The 14,897-nt window shown below is 33.0% G+C and overlaps 2 protein-coding genes across 3 annotated transcripts; both read right to left on the bottom strand.

Moving 5' to 3' along the window:
• Nucleotides 1-2,014: 2,014 nt before the first annotated feature.
• Nucleotides 2,015-3,215, bottom strand: LOC105128117 (kelch-like protein 8). Its single transcript, XM_011029639.1, has one exon. The coding sequence runs from the start codon at nt 3,158-3,160 to the stop codon at nt 2,015-2,017; it is 1,146 nt and encodes a 381-aa protein (XP_011027941.1). The 5' UTR covers nt 3,161-3,215.
• A 6,828-nt stretch (nt 3,216-10,043) lies between these two features.
• Nucleotides 10,044-14,581, bottom strand: LOC105128091 (glucose-induced degradation protein 8 homolog). 2 transcript variants are annotated; one of them, XM_011029610.1, is made up of 7 exons: nt 14,487-14,581; nt 14,175-14,275; nt 13,219-13,378; nt 12,766-12,872; nt 11,730-11,861; nt 11,331-11,487; nt 10,044-10,456 (listed from the first exon to the last, which is right to left on the bottom strand). In XM_011029610.1, the coding sequence occupies exons 2-7, from the start codon at nt 14,175-14,177 to the stop codon at nt 10,335-10,337; spliced, it is 681 nt and encodes a 226-aa protein (XP_011027912.1). In that variant the 5' UTR covers nt 14,178-14,275; nt 14,487-14,581; the 3' UTR covers nt 10,044-10,334. The 2 variants fall into 2 exon arrangements, with proteins under 2 accessions (XP_011027912.1, XP_011027911.1); XM_011029609.1 differs by having other exon boundaries at nt 14,374-14,572.
• Between the last annotated feature and the right edge of the window lie 316 nt (nt 14,582-14,897).

The following is a 14,897-nucleotide window of genomic DNA, read 5'->3' as shown; positions in this document are numbered from 1 at the left end:
TCTCTTTCTATTTCTAGACAGGCAGCATTTATAACTTGTACAGGCAGAAACTATCATGTTATGGTATGGCTTGAGTAGGAGTACAAATCAATAATGGCAACGGGAATCATTGATTTTGAATGAAATAACGAATCCAATGATCATGATAGCCTTGGTATTATGTTCGATGCTAAAGCCTAGGTTTTGTAGCATTTCTCACTACATGTACGAGGTCAAAGCATTCAAAAATAAAAAAAAGGCGTGGCTATTTTTATCTTGCTTTTTAGTCAAATAATATGTGTGTTGTGATTGTTTTTAAATAATTTTTTATATTAAAATACATGTTATTAATATTTTTTTATTTTTTAAAAATTATTTTTAATATTAATACATAAAAACAATTCAAAATATATTAAATTTTAATAAAACAATTTGAATTTTTTGAGAACACATGAAACTATATAGGTATAGTTTTGATAAACAAAATACATAAATAAAATATAACTTCAGCTAGTACAAATACTAAAGGTATTTTCTCAACATATCAGTGTGTATGAGTTTAAGAAAAGCTTTGCCATTAAAATTTCTATCTTGTACCACTGCGGCAAGGAGACATATAAATTAAAGCATTACTATTTACATATTTATTTATTTTATTATCATAATGAGCAATTGAATAATAAAATAAATCACTAAAATAAAATTTGAATCGATACTAGGATTAACAATAATATTTAAATTGAAAAACATAAAAGTTTCAGGAGCAAGTTACCACAATGTAAAATTTATTTTAGTTTAATATGTAATTCTAGATATTTAATTATTATATTTTCACATCCAATAAATATAAATATAGTGGAAGTAATTAATTAAAAAAACATATATGGAAGTAATTAATTTAAAAAAAAAACTTATATGAATTCATGATGGTAGCTTCTCTTGTCTCTAAACAATAATTAAATTGTTGTTTTCTACGCAAAATCTAGAAAATTATTTTCTCTCAATAATGAAGAGAAGTAGGGATAACGTTTTTTAGCCTGATCTATTTTTTATTTTTTTTTAAATTGTGACTTGATAATAATTACAAGCATATATTTATTTATAGACAAGTCAAGATCCATATCATAGTACGAGTCCATGATTATCTTTCCGTTGAGGATGGAGTTTTCAAGCAGTAAAAGTCTTCAACTCGTTATTGTTTTAAATAAAATAATTGTTTTGTGTACATATATACATAAATATAATTTTAAATAAAATCTTGTTATCTATTTGAGTCATTTAATAACTCTTTCAAGTAGATATTTCCTACAACTGATCGTTTCTAATTATTGGCCGTGATGAAGGTTTAATCTATTGAATCTTTGGATAGAGTAGTAGAGGCAAAGGCCACACGCCCATTTAGGTGAGCTGCGACTTTGAGAAGAAAAGTACGCATGGCTTCTAATTCTCTAAATTAATACCATAAATGTCTCTTTTTCAGATATCAGTAACTCTTAAAAAATATTAAAAAATAATATAAATTTTATTTTTAAATTTTATTTAAGAGTTTAAATTTTTAAGTTGAGATGATTTTTAATATGTTATTAAAGCTTTAATAACCAAGTAATCACGAGTTTGAATTTTATTATTTTTATTTATTTGATAAAAATTAAACATAAGATAATAGGAGTATGTACAAGTTTCAAGTCTAAAATTTTTTTATTTGAAGAGATATGTTAAAAAATAATATAAATTATATCTTAAAATCTCACCTAAAAATTTAAATTTTTAAATTGGAAAGATTATTTAAAAAAAAAAAACAAATACATGCTTTTACAGGACTTATCTTATTTGGCCATCCCAATCTAACCAAAATCATGCACTCGGGTCACAAGTGGAGCATCTCAGCAAAGACAGATTAAGCATAGAGATGTTTTCCCCTCAAGAAAGGAGTATCATGGACTTCTGCAAGTTCAAGAATTATTCAATTAATTCCAGTCGTGTGCGTACGCATTACATTCGATTCGGCTTTCATGCAATACAAGCATGACTAGCATTAGATTGTCACTTCACTTGCAACTGTTGTTTCAGAAATTCTAACTACGCAACAATGGCTACAAAGTTCCTTCACCCCCTCCTCTTCCATGGGCTCAGAGCTCGCCCATGAACGTCTAGTTGCTGTAGTGTCAAAAATAAGGGCCATGGACATTATTCGTGACGATTCCCCAGCCTTCCTATAGCCTGCCAGAAAAAATAATCGACTCCCAATTGGTGCCATAGTGAGATATATTCGTTGGGTTGGTGGCCAATTTTCATTGTTGTCATCTGAAGGTGAACTTGGTGAGTTGAAAGTTTGCAATTGTGATCCATCAACAACATTCCATATATTGAGCTTCCCATCATAGGCTTCAATGTAACCTTTCCATGCTTTGAAGCAATCGCCGGAGCTAAAAAGGCTCCCGTCAACTTCCACAATTTGATTAGGAGGCACATCTAATTGCCACATTCCAGCCACTAGATCCCACTTTCCCGTTCGTGGATCGTACACTTCAGCGGAGCTCCTTTCGGTTATAAACGGCACCGTCTTATCGGAGTCCCTTCTCATGGCAAACCCCCCTACCACATGGATTTTACCTCGCCATGTCACACCTACACTTTTGTACCTCAGTGTGCTCATACTCGGCAGAGGGCTCCACGCATTAAGGCTTGGATCATATACCTCGGCACAAGAAATTCCCCTTCTACTTGCCAAACTGGACTTGCCTCCTGCCACGTAAATTTTATTCTCACATATAGCACAAGCAAAATCGTACCGTGGCTCGCCTAAGGGTGCACTTTGAGACCATTGGTTAGAACAAGCATTGTAGCGAAGAACCGATGGTAGCACCTCAACACCGACGTCGATAAATTCGTCAGACTCATCGATACTGTTAGGAGCTTGCACCCTGCGACATAATAATCCTCCAATTATGTAAATTGAATCGCCTAATGTAACCATTGCAAAACCTTTCAAGACATGGTTTTCAATCAGATTAGGAACTGAGCTAACATAACTCCATGTGTTATTTGATGGATTGTAACATTCTATCCAATTGGAAACATTCTTGTGGCAGAATGAGGCATAGACCCTATAGCTAGAGGGAGAAGATTCCGGCGATGAAGGTAGCGGTGTTGTTTGGGGTGGAGAAGGAAGCGAACCCATTGAAGAACTGGCAAAGATGAGATGGTAGTGCTAGTATGGTTCCTATGTGATTTTAATTGATCTTAGGTGAAATGGGAATTATTATGTAGACAAAAATGGAACATATAAAGAAACCAGCGGAGAACACAAGGGGATGTTGCATCGACTAAGGATTATGCATGGAGGGTAGCTAATGTTAAGAATGGAGCCAAAGTCTAGGACTATACCTTGTTGATGACCGAAAAATCAAGGCCCGATTTGGTGTGAGGGAACAATTTGGTGGGTCATTGTCTCTTGCGCTGTCATATTTGGATTACGAGAAAGGTTTTTCTGAGATATCGAAGCAAAAACACAGGGAGAACACGGTCGTGGATCTTGAAAAAATCCTAGCTGATTTAATGACCCTATGTTCTTCCAAAAGGTAGCACTAGCATTCTTTGTACTCATCTTCGGTGATCGTAGATATTGAGATGAAGAGAGTTTTCTGCGATGTGGGTGGACTTCAGTTTTGTAATTTTTTGATTTTTTTTTTTATATTTTAATATGTTGGTATACAAATAAATCTTAATATCTTTTTTTTTATTATTATTAACGTGGGTATCCGGGTTAGCTTGTGCATACCACGACTAATTCTACGGGTCCTAAAATTAATGACCATATAAACCTCCAGTAGCAATCATATGAATAACAAGCATGACTAATCTTAATATCTTAATATCTTTTCTTATGCCAATAGAATAGAAAGGGAACAAAGAGGCCATACCTTGAACTTGGGATCGTAGAGCTTCGCCAGGGGCGGAGCCAGGTATATTTTACAGGGGAGGTTAAAATAAATATAATAATATATATTATTAAAAACTTTATTTATTTAAATTAAAAAATATTAAATAAAAAAAATTAAAATGTTTTGCAGTGCCCGGGCCCCTGCTTGCTCTCCCCTGGTTCCGCCCCTGAGCTTCGCAATGCTAAGTTCTTCCCTTGATTTTTTTTTTGTCTCTAGTATCAACTTAGATCTTACTAGCTAATCGTCTGTACATGTGATAAATATTCACAGCTGCTTTTGTAATCCATGTTGTTTTGAAGTGTCACTGAACTTTTATATCAAAATTTTGTAAAATAATTATATTTAATAATTTAACCAATGAAGTTAGCTAACATTCAATATCATCCCGAATTCAATACATTAACAAAATATACAAAGTGTGTGGCTTTTCTTACTGCATTTCTTTTATATTGTTTATTTTCTCATAATTCAAATTGGAGCAGTTTTTTTTTTTTGAAGGTTGAATTAAAAAAAAGAGGAATTAAGTGAAAAACACGGGGCTAATATAGGTAATGGCTTTGCAATTTATTTGAAAAATTTATCTTAGTCTCCCATCCTTTTAAACTATTATGTAATTGGTTCCTATAATTTTTAAATATTATATTTTTATACCATACCTAATATTTTTTAATTTTTAATTTGTTTAAGTGGAGATGAAAGGAGGGTCACTACATTTCATTTGAGAGTGAGAATGTTATTATTGATGATGATTTCAGCAACTAAAATGATTAATTTTAGTGTTAAATGATTTTATATGATGAAAAAAGTTAAGATTAGATTGATTATGGATTTTGGGGTGATTGTTTTATGTTTTTTGAGGTCATAAATTGGTTAAAGAAGGTTTTAAAGGTGTTTCCAAGGTATTTTAAATAAAAAATAGTTTTTTTATTGAAAAAACAGGAGTATTATTTTTTTTATTCTCACAATGGTCAGATTTAGATTATTTAATTTTTATGGAAATAATATTGCTCTAATAACTTTAGATAAACAAAGACTTGCTGCATGGGCCTGATTTTATGGGCCAAGTATTAGGGTAGGCTTATCAGGCCCATAACATATAATTTTATTTTTTAATTTTTTAATTAATGTTTTTTATATTTTTTTTTAAAAATAAATTTCTGCATTTATGTTTTATGTTTTGATTAATACTCCTTCTCTTTGATTTTTTTTTTTGGCATATTTAGCCTTTTTGAAATAGCAATTATTTTTTTTATTATATTGAGTATGTTTAATCTTTTTATGAGGTTGGTGTGATTCATCTATAATATTTTATATTTTATATAAATTAAGTTTATTTTTAAAAATAAATAACATTTATTTTTATAATATTTTTAATATGGATATATAATTTTTTATTTATTTTATTCAACAAATTATATTTGTATGTCGATTCCTATTACAAATTGATTTTTATAAATATATTTATTAAACATAAATGGATAAATAAACTTTATTGCCATATTAAATATCTTTATTTACATTTGCCTCTCAATTTTTTCAATTATATTTTTATTTATTGTTGATGGATTTTTTAATTTATTTACAAAATAGTTTATAATTAATGTATTTAGTTGTGCTCATAAGTTTTTCAATTTACATTTAATATTTTTTTTATGTAAAACAACGTGATGAAAAATTCTACATGTTCAAATATTTTTTTTATAATATGTTAATGTTTTCAATTTAATTCTTATTCTTTTGATTTCTTATTATTTTTTTGACTAGTTTATAAAATTTTTATTATTTTTAATTTTACCCTTCAATCCAAGTTAATTGTGTATTGTTTTTTTATGCTTTTGACGTTTTTTTCCTTCTATTAATGTTTTCATTCTTTTCAATTGAGCTCTGAAATTGAAAATTTATTTTTTCCCTTTGATTTATTTTTTTCTTTTAATTTTAACTCTTATTTTTTTAATTACTATTTTTTTTTCAAGTCATCATTTCTTATGGATTATGCTTTATAATTGTTATATATATAGTGTTTCTAGTATGATGATTCAAGTCATGGATTTGAAAGGTTACAAGAGTTGATATCTTTTTTTTTTTTTGATATTATTGTTCTATATTGTTTTTTTTTTTTTTAGATTTTGTGGTTATTTTTATTTTTTTATACTAAATTATCTCAATTTAAAGTAGGTTTATCATATTAATAGGAACTTACTCACCCCTTAATTTCCAGATTAATTATCTACTATGGTGCCTAGCATTGGCTCACACTAATATCCTATTTTATCATTTAATGTTTAATTAGCCGAGTCTTTTTGCGTTTTGTTCTCATGTTACATGTTATCATAATACACACACACCCGCAACGTAAGGCAAGCACCCGTCTACTAATCAAGAAAGCAAGTGAACATTTTGATTTGAAATGATAAACCTTATGTTTTAAACTCTTGAATGTTAGTGTAGAAGTGGTCCAAAGGATGAAAGACACATGGAGAAATATATATTATATATATACATGCAGGCATGTACCCATGTATCCACAGTGAAAAGGCACAAAAGAAAAGGAATAGGGAGCAAATCCATATGAGATACTACCGCATGATACTAGAAATCTCGAATCTCACACTCTTGCTCTCACTAGGCCAACACAAATTCGGCTCTGGGCATTAGGTCTGATTATCAAGAAATGGCCCTTTTTACTCATGTCTATGAAGTAGTTAGTTTTATAATAAGATGTTATCTTCTGGGATCAAATCTTTATCTTCTCTTTATCTTTGTACATTCAAGGGCGGCAATAAAGCATATGATCATAAAATATAGTAAGTTGTTTTGAGCAGTTGCTGTGAAAATGGGATGCCTCTTCTCTTGTAACTTGTGTTCTCTCTTCGATCCCAAGAAATTCTATTTGTTTTTGTTTTTATTTTTCTTCATAAAAAGGGCATGTAAAGAAAGATGTCGATTCATTTCGAAGATTGATTAAAAAAGATCAGATTATCAAGCTTAGTCGCAGGTTAATTATTTTTATGAAAACGATGTTATTTTAAAGAAAGATACAGCTAAAAAAAATTGATATTGTAGAATCCATGTCATGAAGATGTTTGATATTGAAGGTATGATGGAGTTTGATAATGTGGCATGGCATCACAGCATACGTGGATGAACTACAATAATTCAAGACTGATATTCAGGTCAATGATGGACTTGCAGAGAGCGAGCTTCGAAAACGAGTTATGCTGAGCTCCAAACGTTCAACACAAGAAAGGGTCAAATGTACGAACGATGCCAGAAATGAGAATATAAGGTGGTCGTAGTGGAAGAGGAATCTGTAAAGGCACATGAACAAGCACTATCAAAATGGGAATGAGAACAAACTTTGCGTGGAAATACTGTGAGATCCAGCTAATAGCCTCGACAGAGTCTTGACAAATGGACTGACAAAAGGGATTGTGTGGAATCTTAGGTGGTAGATTGATTTGATTTGGGCCTGTTATGCTATCTATTGCAGGCTACCAGCACCATATGCCTAGGCCTCAGGATAAGATGAGCCCATTTCAAGAGTAAAGCCCATGTAACCTACATCAAAATAGAAAAGGGGTGAGATAATATGGTGTGGAAGGTCTAGAGGGAGTTTCCACTGTTTGAGACAAGCTTTGCTTTGGTGGCACAGCATGACAACTCATCTGGAAATGGGTCCACAAGCTCCATTGATAAGCTGGGGTAGGAGTTGGGACCGAGGCACGGAAGGCAAGAGAAAGGGCACTGAGTCACTCGGGCCCTTGCTAAATGATAGAAGGGAACTATGGAGTGAGACAAATGGAATTTAATGAGAATATGAAAAGGCAGAGAGACTTTGGAGAAGAAAACAAATGGATAGAAGGTAGAAATCCAGGAGGCAATCAGTTCTACCACCTTCTTCCCACATTGTCTTGTATTACAGACAAAGCACTTGGGAGGAGAAACAACAGATGGGATTGATTCGTTGGATAATTGGAGATCTGCCCACTTTTTCTAGCGCGGTCCCAGCCACGTTTTTCAGATATTATAAACTTTTTTTGTTTTAAATTATTTTTTTTATTATTTTAAAATTGTTTTGATGTACTTAATATAAAAATAAAATAAAAAATAATGTTATTTAAATATATTTTAAAATAAAAAACATTTTAAAAAATAGTTTCTACAATTATCTCAAACACCGCCTTAGTATACATACACCAACAACTTAGGTCTTACGGTGGGGGGTTAGTATCGGCTCTTAAGCTCCACGTATCATCCATATAAATAAAAACCTATAAAGTTGTTAATAGTTTTGAAGTTTAACTTCTTCTTTTTAATTCATGGGTTAAATTCTTTTGAATATATCATGTACACGGATGTATTTTTAAAATTATTATAAAAAAATAGTTTTGATTGAAGTGCAAACTAGTCCAAAGATACATTATAATTAAAATTAAAAAAGAAAAAAACTATTTTAGTAAAGTAAGATATGTGATCGAAATTGATAATCTTTGTAATACAATGAACCAAATTACAAGATGAATAGTAACGTATAATTAAGAACCGAAAGCTGAATTTTGAAACACAGAAAGATATTTGATGAATACAAAAATAAAAACATGGAATAATTGATTTCTCTTTTAAATCTCAAAATGAAATCAGAATCATTGTTCAAATTAAAAAAAAAAAAAATCTCATCTAAGAATCAAACCACCTAGCTAGTTGAAACAGTTTGGAACATAACTATTGAGTACATTATTGAGGAGTTAATTGCAATCTTTGTTTGTTAGAGCTTGGTCTAGTTACTAGCCAGTATCCATTAACCCAGTAGCCCTTACCATAGCTAGCTGACTCTTCTTCCTTCATAGGGTAAAAATAGTATTGCGCTACCAGAAAAAAGGAGAACACAATGTGGACAGAGGAATCATCAAGAAGTGCCAAGGCACACGCACAGAGCACACATTCGGTATAACAATACAGCTGCTGCTACAACAATAGCAACAGTCTGATAGTGATAGGACCATAGAGGGAGAGAGGCTCTCTGCCCACTGCAACCTTCACTCCCCCCCCCCCCCCCCCCCCCCCCCTCTCTCTCTCTTGTAGCAGAAGATGGAATTTGAGCATCCCAATATGATGCAAAAGAGAGCACATGGCTGTGGACACAGCATCTGAACCTGTAGCGGCTTCTTTGAAAGACCCAAAAGATTTGCTTTTTTTTGTTTTTTGTTTTTCCTCCAGTCATTCATTCTTTTACTTCTTACTTCGAAAGTTTTCTTTTTTAAGTTTGTTGTTATTCTCTTTTCCCACTCTTCTAAACACTTTTCCATGTTTTCTTGTTTCTTCTCTCTTTATAAAGCCAAAAGATACTTGCTAGCCAACTTCCTAGTTCCTTTTGTTTCCCCTTCAATATTTTCGGTTATTGGGTTATTGGTTTTCTTTCTGATAATTGAAGTTGAGAATTGAGACTCTCTGCTTGTTGGTTGACATGGGCTTGATTGGAAGCCTTGGATGTGTGAACAGATACAGCAAGAAGCAATGCATTATCCTTTTCTGGAGGCTCAGGGCAGCAGTGAGGAAGGCTGTGAAAAGGAATGGTGGGAAGAAGCAATTCAAGTTCCAGTATGATCCTTCAAGTTATGCTCTCAATTTTGATGATGGCTGTTGCAATTTGGGTGCTAGTGGATATGCAGTCAAACATGGTAATAACACCATTCAGGATAGCAAAGAAATGCTGTGGGTTTACGTTCTGTGGGTAGAACCTTGAAGAGTGGTACTTGGGGACAGGGTGGTGTTGGTTTATTTTATTTATTTCAGTTTGTTTTCTAGATTTCGTTTAATCAGCGGCTTACAAGGAGCAGTGTAGAAAAGCAGCAGTTTCTTAGCTTTCCTTAAAATATATATTTTAATCTTATTTCAGTTTGGTCTTTTCTCGGATTCCTGCCTCTCCCCTTTTGTTCGTTTGCTTTAAATTTTGTCTTCGCTGTCTGGTCTTCAGCAGTTGGGCTGCTGAGTAGCAGGAAGCATCATTCCAGTAGATGCCCTGCTAGTCATCTATCCCGGAGAACAAACCAGGCACGGGAGAACGCGTCATTGCCTTTGAATTTATTGTGTAAGATAGTGGGGGGTAGCAACAGGACAAAATTTTCAAAGTATGGTCATAGCCTTGAAATTACTTATGCCATTATGATTTTGGATATGATGCCATAATCCACAACTTTAAAGAAGGCAAATCGTGTAAACATATCTACTGTGCAAGGATTTAGAATAGAGGAGAATGAACAACGAACAAATTGTAAAACAGTAGCATCCAACAGATCACTGACTGCCTAAAGTCATTGTAATAGAAGCACAGACATTTTGTCCTTCCATCATCCAGTTTCTGCATGTGCAATCTTAACCACGCGAAATCTTCCACGAGAACTTGCGAGCAGCTTAAACTGCAGGGTCTTCGAGCATGGCAGTAGATAAATTCTTTATTCGAGGGTATGCAGCTTTCTCATCAAGTTGGTTCTGAGCCCATAGCAACATTTTTAACAAGCTTGGAAGCTTTGGATCTGTGATTATGTCAATTCATAAGAAAAAAAGGACAGCATAATTAATTCTTCTTATAATAAAGATAGTGCAAGATAACAATATCATAATATCAACTCAAGTACACAAGCACAGTAAAGCAAAAGGAGAAAGGAGAGGACAAAGAACAGTATCCAAAATATGAGCTTGCATCTCATCGCTTAGTCATTATCTCGTTAAGAATTCAGCAAATGTTGTAAAAGAAAATAAACGTGTCTAACTCACAGCAAATGATGTGACCAAAAGGAATAAAATTTGCAGATGCCCTTTAGTCTTGCCCTTCGCAATATTCCGTGTAATCCCCTCCAAAGGAAAGAACAAAATGGCCACATTTTACCACATCTTACGTGAGAACCAATGTTGTACAAGGCTTTTAGTGCTACTGAGAAGATCAAGCACAATTTATGTGGGTCCTTAAAACAGCAATGTCCAAATGGTATACCCAAAAATAAAAGGTTCTTTCTGACACAAAGGATGTTGTTACAGTAACTGACGCCCATTTTACACCATTATCTAATTGACATGCCTGGGAGATGAGCATCTCTTTACACAACTTTAAGAGTGGAAGCTTGTGTAATATGTTTGTGATGAATGGTAGTGGGTGTCCAGAAGACGTGTCAAGAATAATAATTGATTGGGTTACCATGACATAGCTGGTAGCATGGCAATGAAAATGTACAATACAAAGGTGCTTGATTTCTTCTTCTTCTTTTTTTCTTTTGGGACATAAGAACCAAATAAAAACAAAGAGAAGCAGACATCACCCAAGTACACAGGAGCATTTATTTCTATTGACACAAACACGCGGACATATGAAAAAATAAAAAAAGAAAAGAAAAGAAATAGACATCCGCAAACCTTTTTCATGACTCTGGCTTGTAAGGATAGCTGCATTCACCTCACTTGCTGTCTTAAGGCGTTGTGAAATATCCAAAAGATCTCCAACAGGGCAGTTAGAAACATCTTCAAAAGCCAGCAGCGCAACAGTCCTCTCCAGTTCTTCTAAAAAGCTATGCTGAAGAAATTTTCAGCTTTCTCAGGTCATTTATTATCATGAAAGTGGTCACGTGAATGTGTCCCACTAAGACGGTATTTATATTCAAGGTGAATATCATTATTAGTTTCAATAATTATGCAACCAGTTTAATCATTGAAGTTCAACCAAATTGAGAAGAAAAACAAAGCCAGAAGGAACTGCAGATGATATCAAATGCTATGCAAGTAAACATGAAAAAATTATGACGAACTCAGAATTACATCTTCTTCTCCCCTTGGAGCAAGTTCCTCCTGAGCAAACTGCAAAGCCTCATTTACTTTGCCATTGCGAATCAGTTCTATCAATCTCTGTTGCTGGAGATGGAAAAACAGTTGTGGATTTGTATCCAGTATCTGCAAGCAAAATTTTCACATGAGGAAAATCTAGATAGAAAAAAGGCCATAATCTATATGGTTGTGTCATACATGCATGCATGTAGATACATATATGTACGTGTATGTTTCTGCATAGAACAAGCAATCATGACTTAAAGAACAGCCCTCTATGAAAGAATTTATGTTTCTGAAATTCCACAACGGCCATTAAACATGAGGTTTCCATATTCTAGCTTTCTTAATCACTTTCCTGTGATTTTCAGTAGTACACGCTAAACAGGCAATATGACAATGTCATGTATAAGAACATCACATGACTTTCACATGGCTACACTAAAATGGGTTGCATGACAAGGCATGCAAAATGATAATATATAATCCAGCAGTTTATTCATTTGCTTCCTTGAAACATTCATTGCTTAGAAGCATTCAGCCCATAAGAATATCATTGACATAATAACAACTGTATAGTTTAAGCCATATTTCATTCAAACCTATAAAATCAGTAGGACATGGGAGTTAAACTATGACCTGTTACTAAGGCCAAAGCATTAATTTTTCCACGATGATGAAATAATTAAATGGTCATAGAAAATTGATGGTCTCCTACAGCTCAGTGCAATTGTATGGCCGTTGGCAAAGTTAAAGATGCTACAACCAACATAATCATAGATGACTGCCTAACATGCTTCTTGATCCTACTAGAAAAGAGAGAGTTTCAGATAACACATCCATGAATATGATAAGAAACTCCCGAAGTCCCTTAAAACAATGAAAAGCTAAAATTTCAAGAAAAAATATTAATCAAACAAACAATTTAATCACATGGTCCTAACAAACTATGATAGGGATTATAATATGTGAATAAATGACCCACAAGTCACCTTGACAAAGATTGTAGCAACATAGTAAAGCATCGCACCTCAGGATTTAAATCATTCACTTTCTCAATTGCATCCTCAACATTTCCACACTGCACAGCCTTCTTAGCAGCCATTCGATCTGTAATAGTTGCAAGATCTATATCTGCTATTTCTCAATAAGAAAAAAAAACAAACAAAAAAACACAACGTATCATGCCACCAAAGCACAAAAACCAAACATAAGAGACTGTTTGGGAATGCAGTTTCGACTGCACTCCCTCAAATTTCAAACAATTTTTTTTTGTTAATTTTTTTTTTTAAGTTTTCAAATTGTTTTGATGCATTAATGTCAAAAATGATTTTTTTTTAAAAAAAAAAACATCATTTTGATGCATTTCTATGAAAAAAGCACTTTGAACCCCAACTGCTACAACAATCCCAAGCAGGCCCAAAATACCATAGTAAGAATGACATTGATATACACACACGCACACACAGATGAAAAGGGATACGTTCAGCTCCAGATTCCATCTGAAATTTCTCAGCAGCGTCCACATAACCTTCCGTAACAAGAAAGTTCATCACCAATTTATTCATGTCTTCTTTCCTAATTTTTACATCATTAAGCTTTCTTTCCCACTCTTCTCTTGTAATCACCTTTTTTGACATAGCCTGTGCACAACAAACATAAACATAAGCACATTACCCATTCAACACCTATCTAAATATTCCAGTTTCAATAAATTTGTTCTACACTGTATTTCTACACCAAATCTCACACAATTCAGCGCCATAAATGCAAGAGTTCACACATTTCATTTCCTATTTTTGCAAACTAAAAAAACAACCAAACCATTGGCACATCTTTTCTCATTTGGATCTAATGTAACAAAACCCTAACTCAAACTACTTATCATAGTTATTAGGCAAGTCACAATCAAATTCTCTTTTTCTTAGAATTGAAAATGCCCTCTTTTAGCATGGATATTTACTACGTAACCAACTAGAGACAGCACCACACAATAAAACTCAATCAAGATCATTTTTAATCCAGTCAGTATTACCTTATAGTTAACAAAAGAAAAAACCTTACATAATCATGTTTAATTGTCTTCAATAGATGCATGAGATTAAACACTTCAATAACATCAAAACAATAATTATTTACAATACCCTAATTCAAAGAAATTACCACAGTCATTTGGCTAGTCTAGGTCAAAGTCACACCCCCTTTCTTTAAATTGAAAACTTTGGCCTATTTTATCCATCAGGATTTTCTTTTAACAATCAAGAAAAGACCACAGTTTTAGTAAAACGCAATCATATCCAAACCCACCATTAAAATCTAATCTAAAACACTAAACAACAATCTTTCATTTCCCACAAAAAACACCTCAGCATCAATCATAACTAATCACTATAAGTAAAGATTAACAAGAAATGAAAAAAAGAAACCATAATCTGTTACCATTGCTTCAATTTCCGCAAGCTCACGAATTACAACCCAGAACAGTTACATCAGTGCACCAGCACCACCACCGTCCGTAATCCACTCGATTCCACTTCTCTCTGTAACCAAACAAACACCCAGATTAAAAACGCCTAAAAAATCCTAAAACCTACACTGTTACACTCAAAAAGAATTCAACACTTGTATTTACTCTCACCAGAAAGCCAAAAGCCCTAACTGTATTGAAACTAAGGTTTCAAGAGAGTATTGGGTTTCGATTTTCCGGGAAAATATCCACTTTCTGGGAAATATTTTGCGCGAGGGAGAAACCTTTGAGAAGGAGATTTGTTGCTCTTTTCTTTTTTTTTGCTTTGCTCTGCCCTGGAAGAGAGTTTATTCCGTTTACTGATTTTGATAGCGTTTTTTTTTTTTTTTAATGTTTTTAAGATTATTTTAATATATTTTTGGCAAAATCATCCTTTATAATACCAAATACCTGGGTTGTTGATGGATCTGTGGTGAAAACATGTATGGGCTTTCAGCCCATAAATTCACCCAAAAAGTTCGATTGTATATTTGATATTTGGGCCTGTTTTATAATGGGTTTGGATTTAATTGAAAGAACATGATATTTGCTTCTCTTTGAAAAACTAATTTGGAATTATAATATTTAATTGGTTGAAGAGTAGAAAAAATATTTGGTTGATTTTTAAAATTAAAATATAATATTATTGTAGGGAA

The sequence above is a fragment of the Populus euphratica genome, unplaced genomic scaffold (assembly GCF_000495115.2).
Source record: "Populus euphratica unplaced genomic scaffold, PopEup_1.0 scaffold15.1, whole genome shotgun sequence".
In the NCBI taxonomy this organism is placed as follows: domain Eukaryota; kingdom Viridiplantae; phylum Streptophyta; class Magnoliopsida; order Malpighiales; family Salicaceae; genus Populus; species Populus euphratica.
Note: the sequence above shows the minus strand (reverse complement) of the source record. Positions and strands in the feature narration are given on the sequence as shown.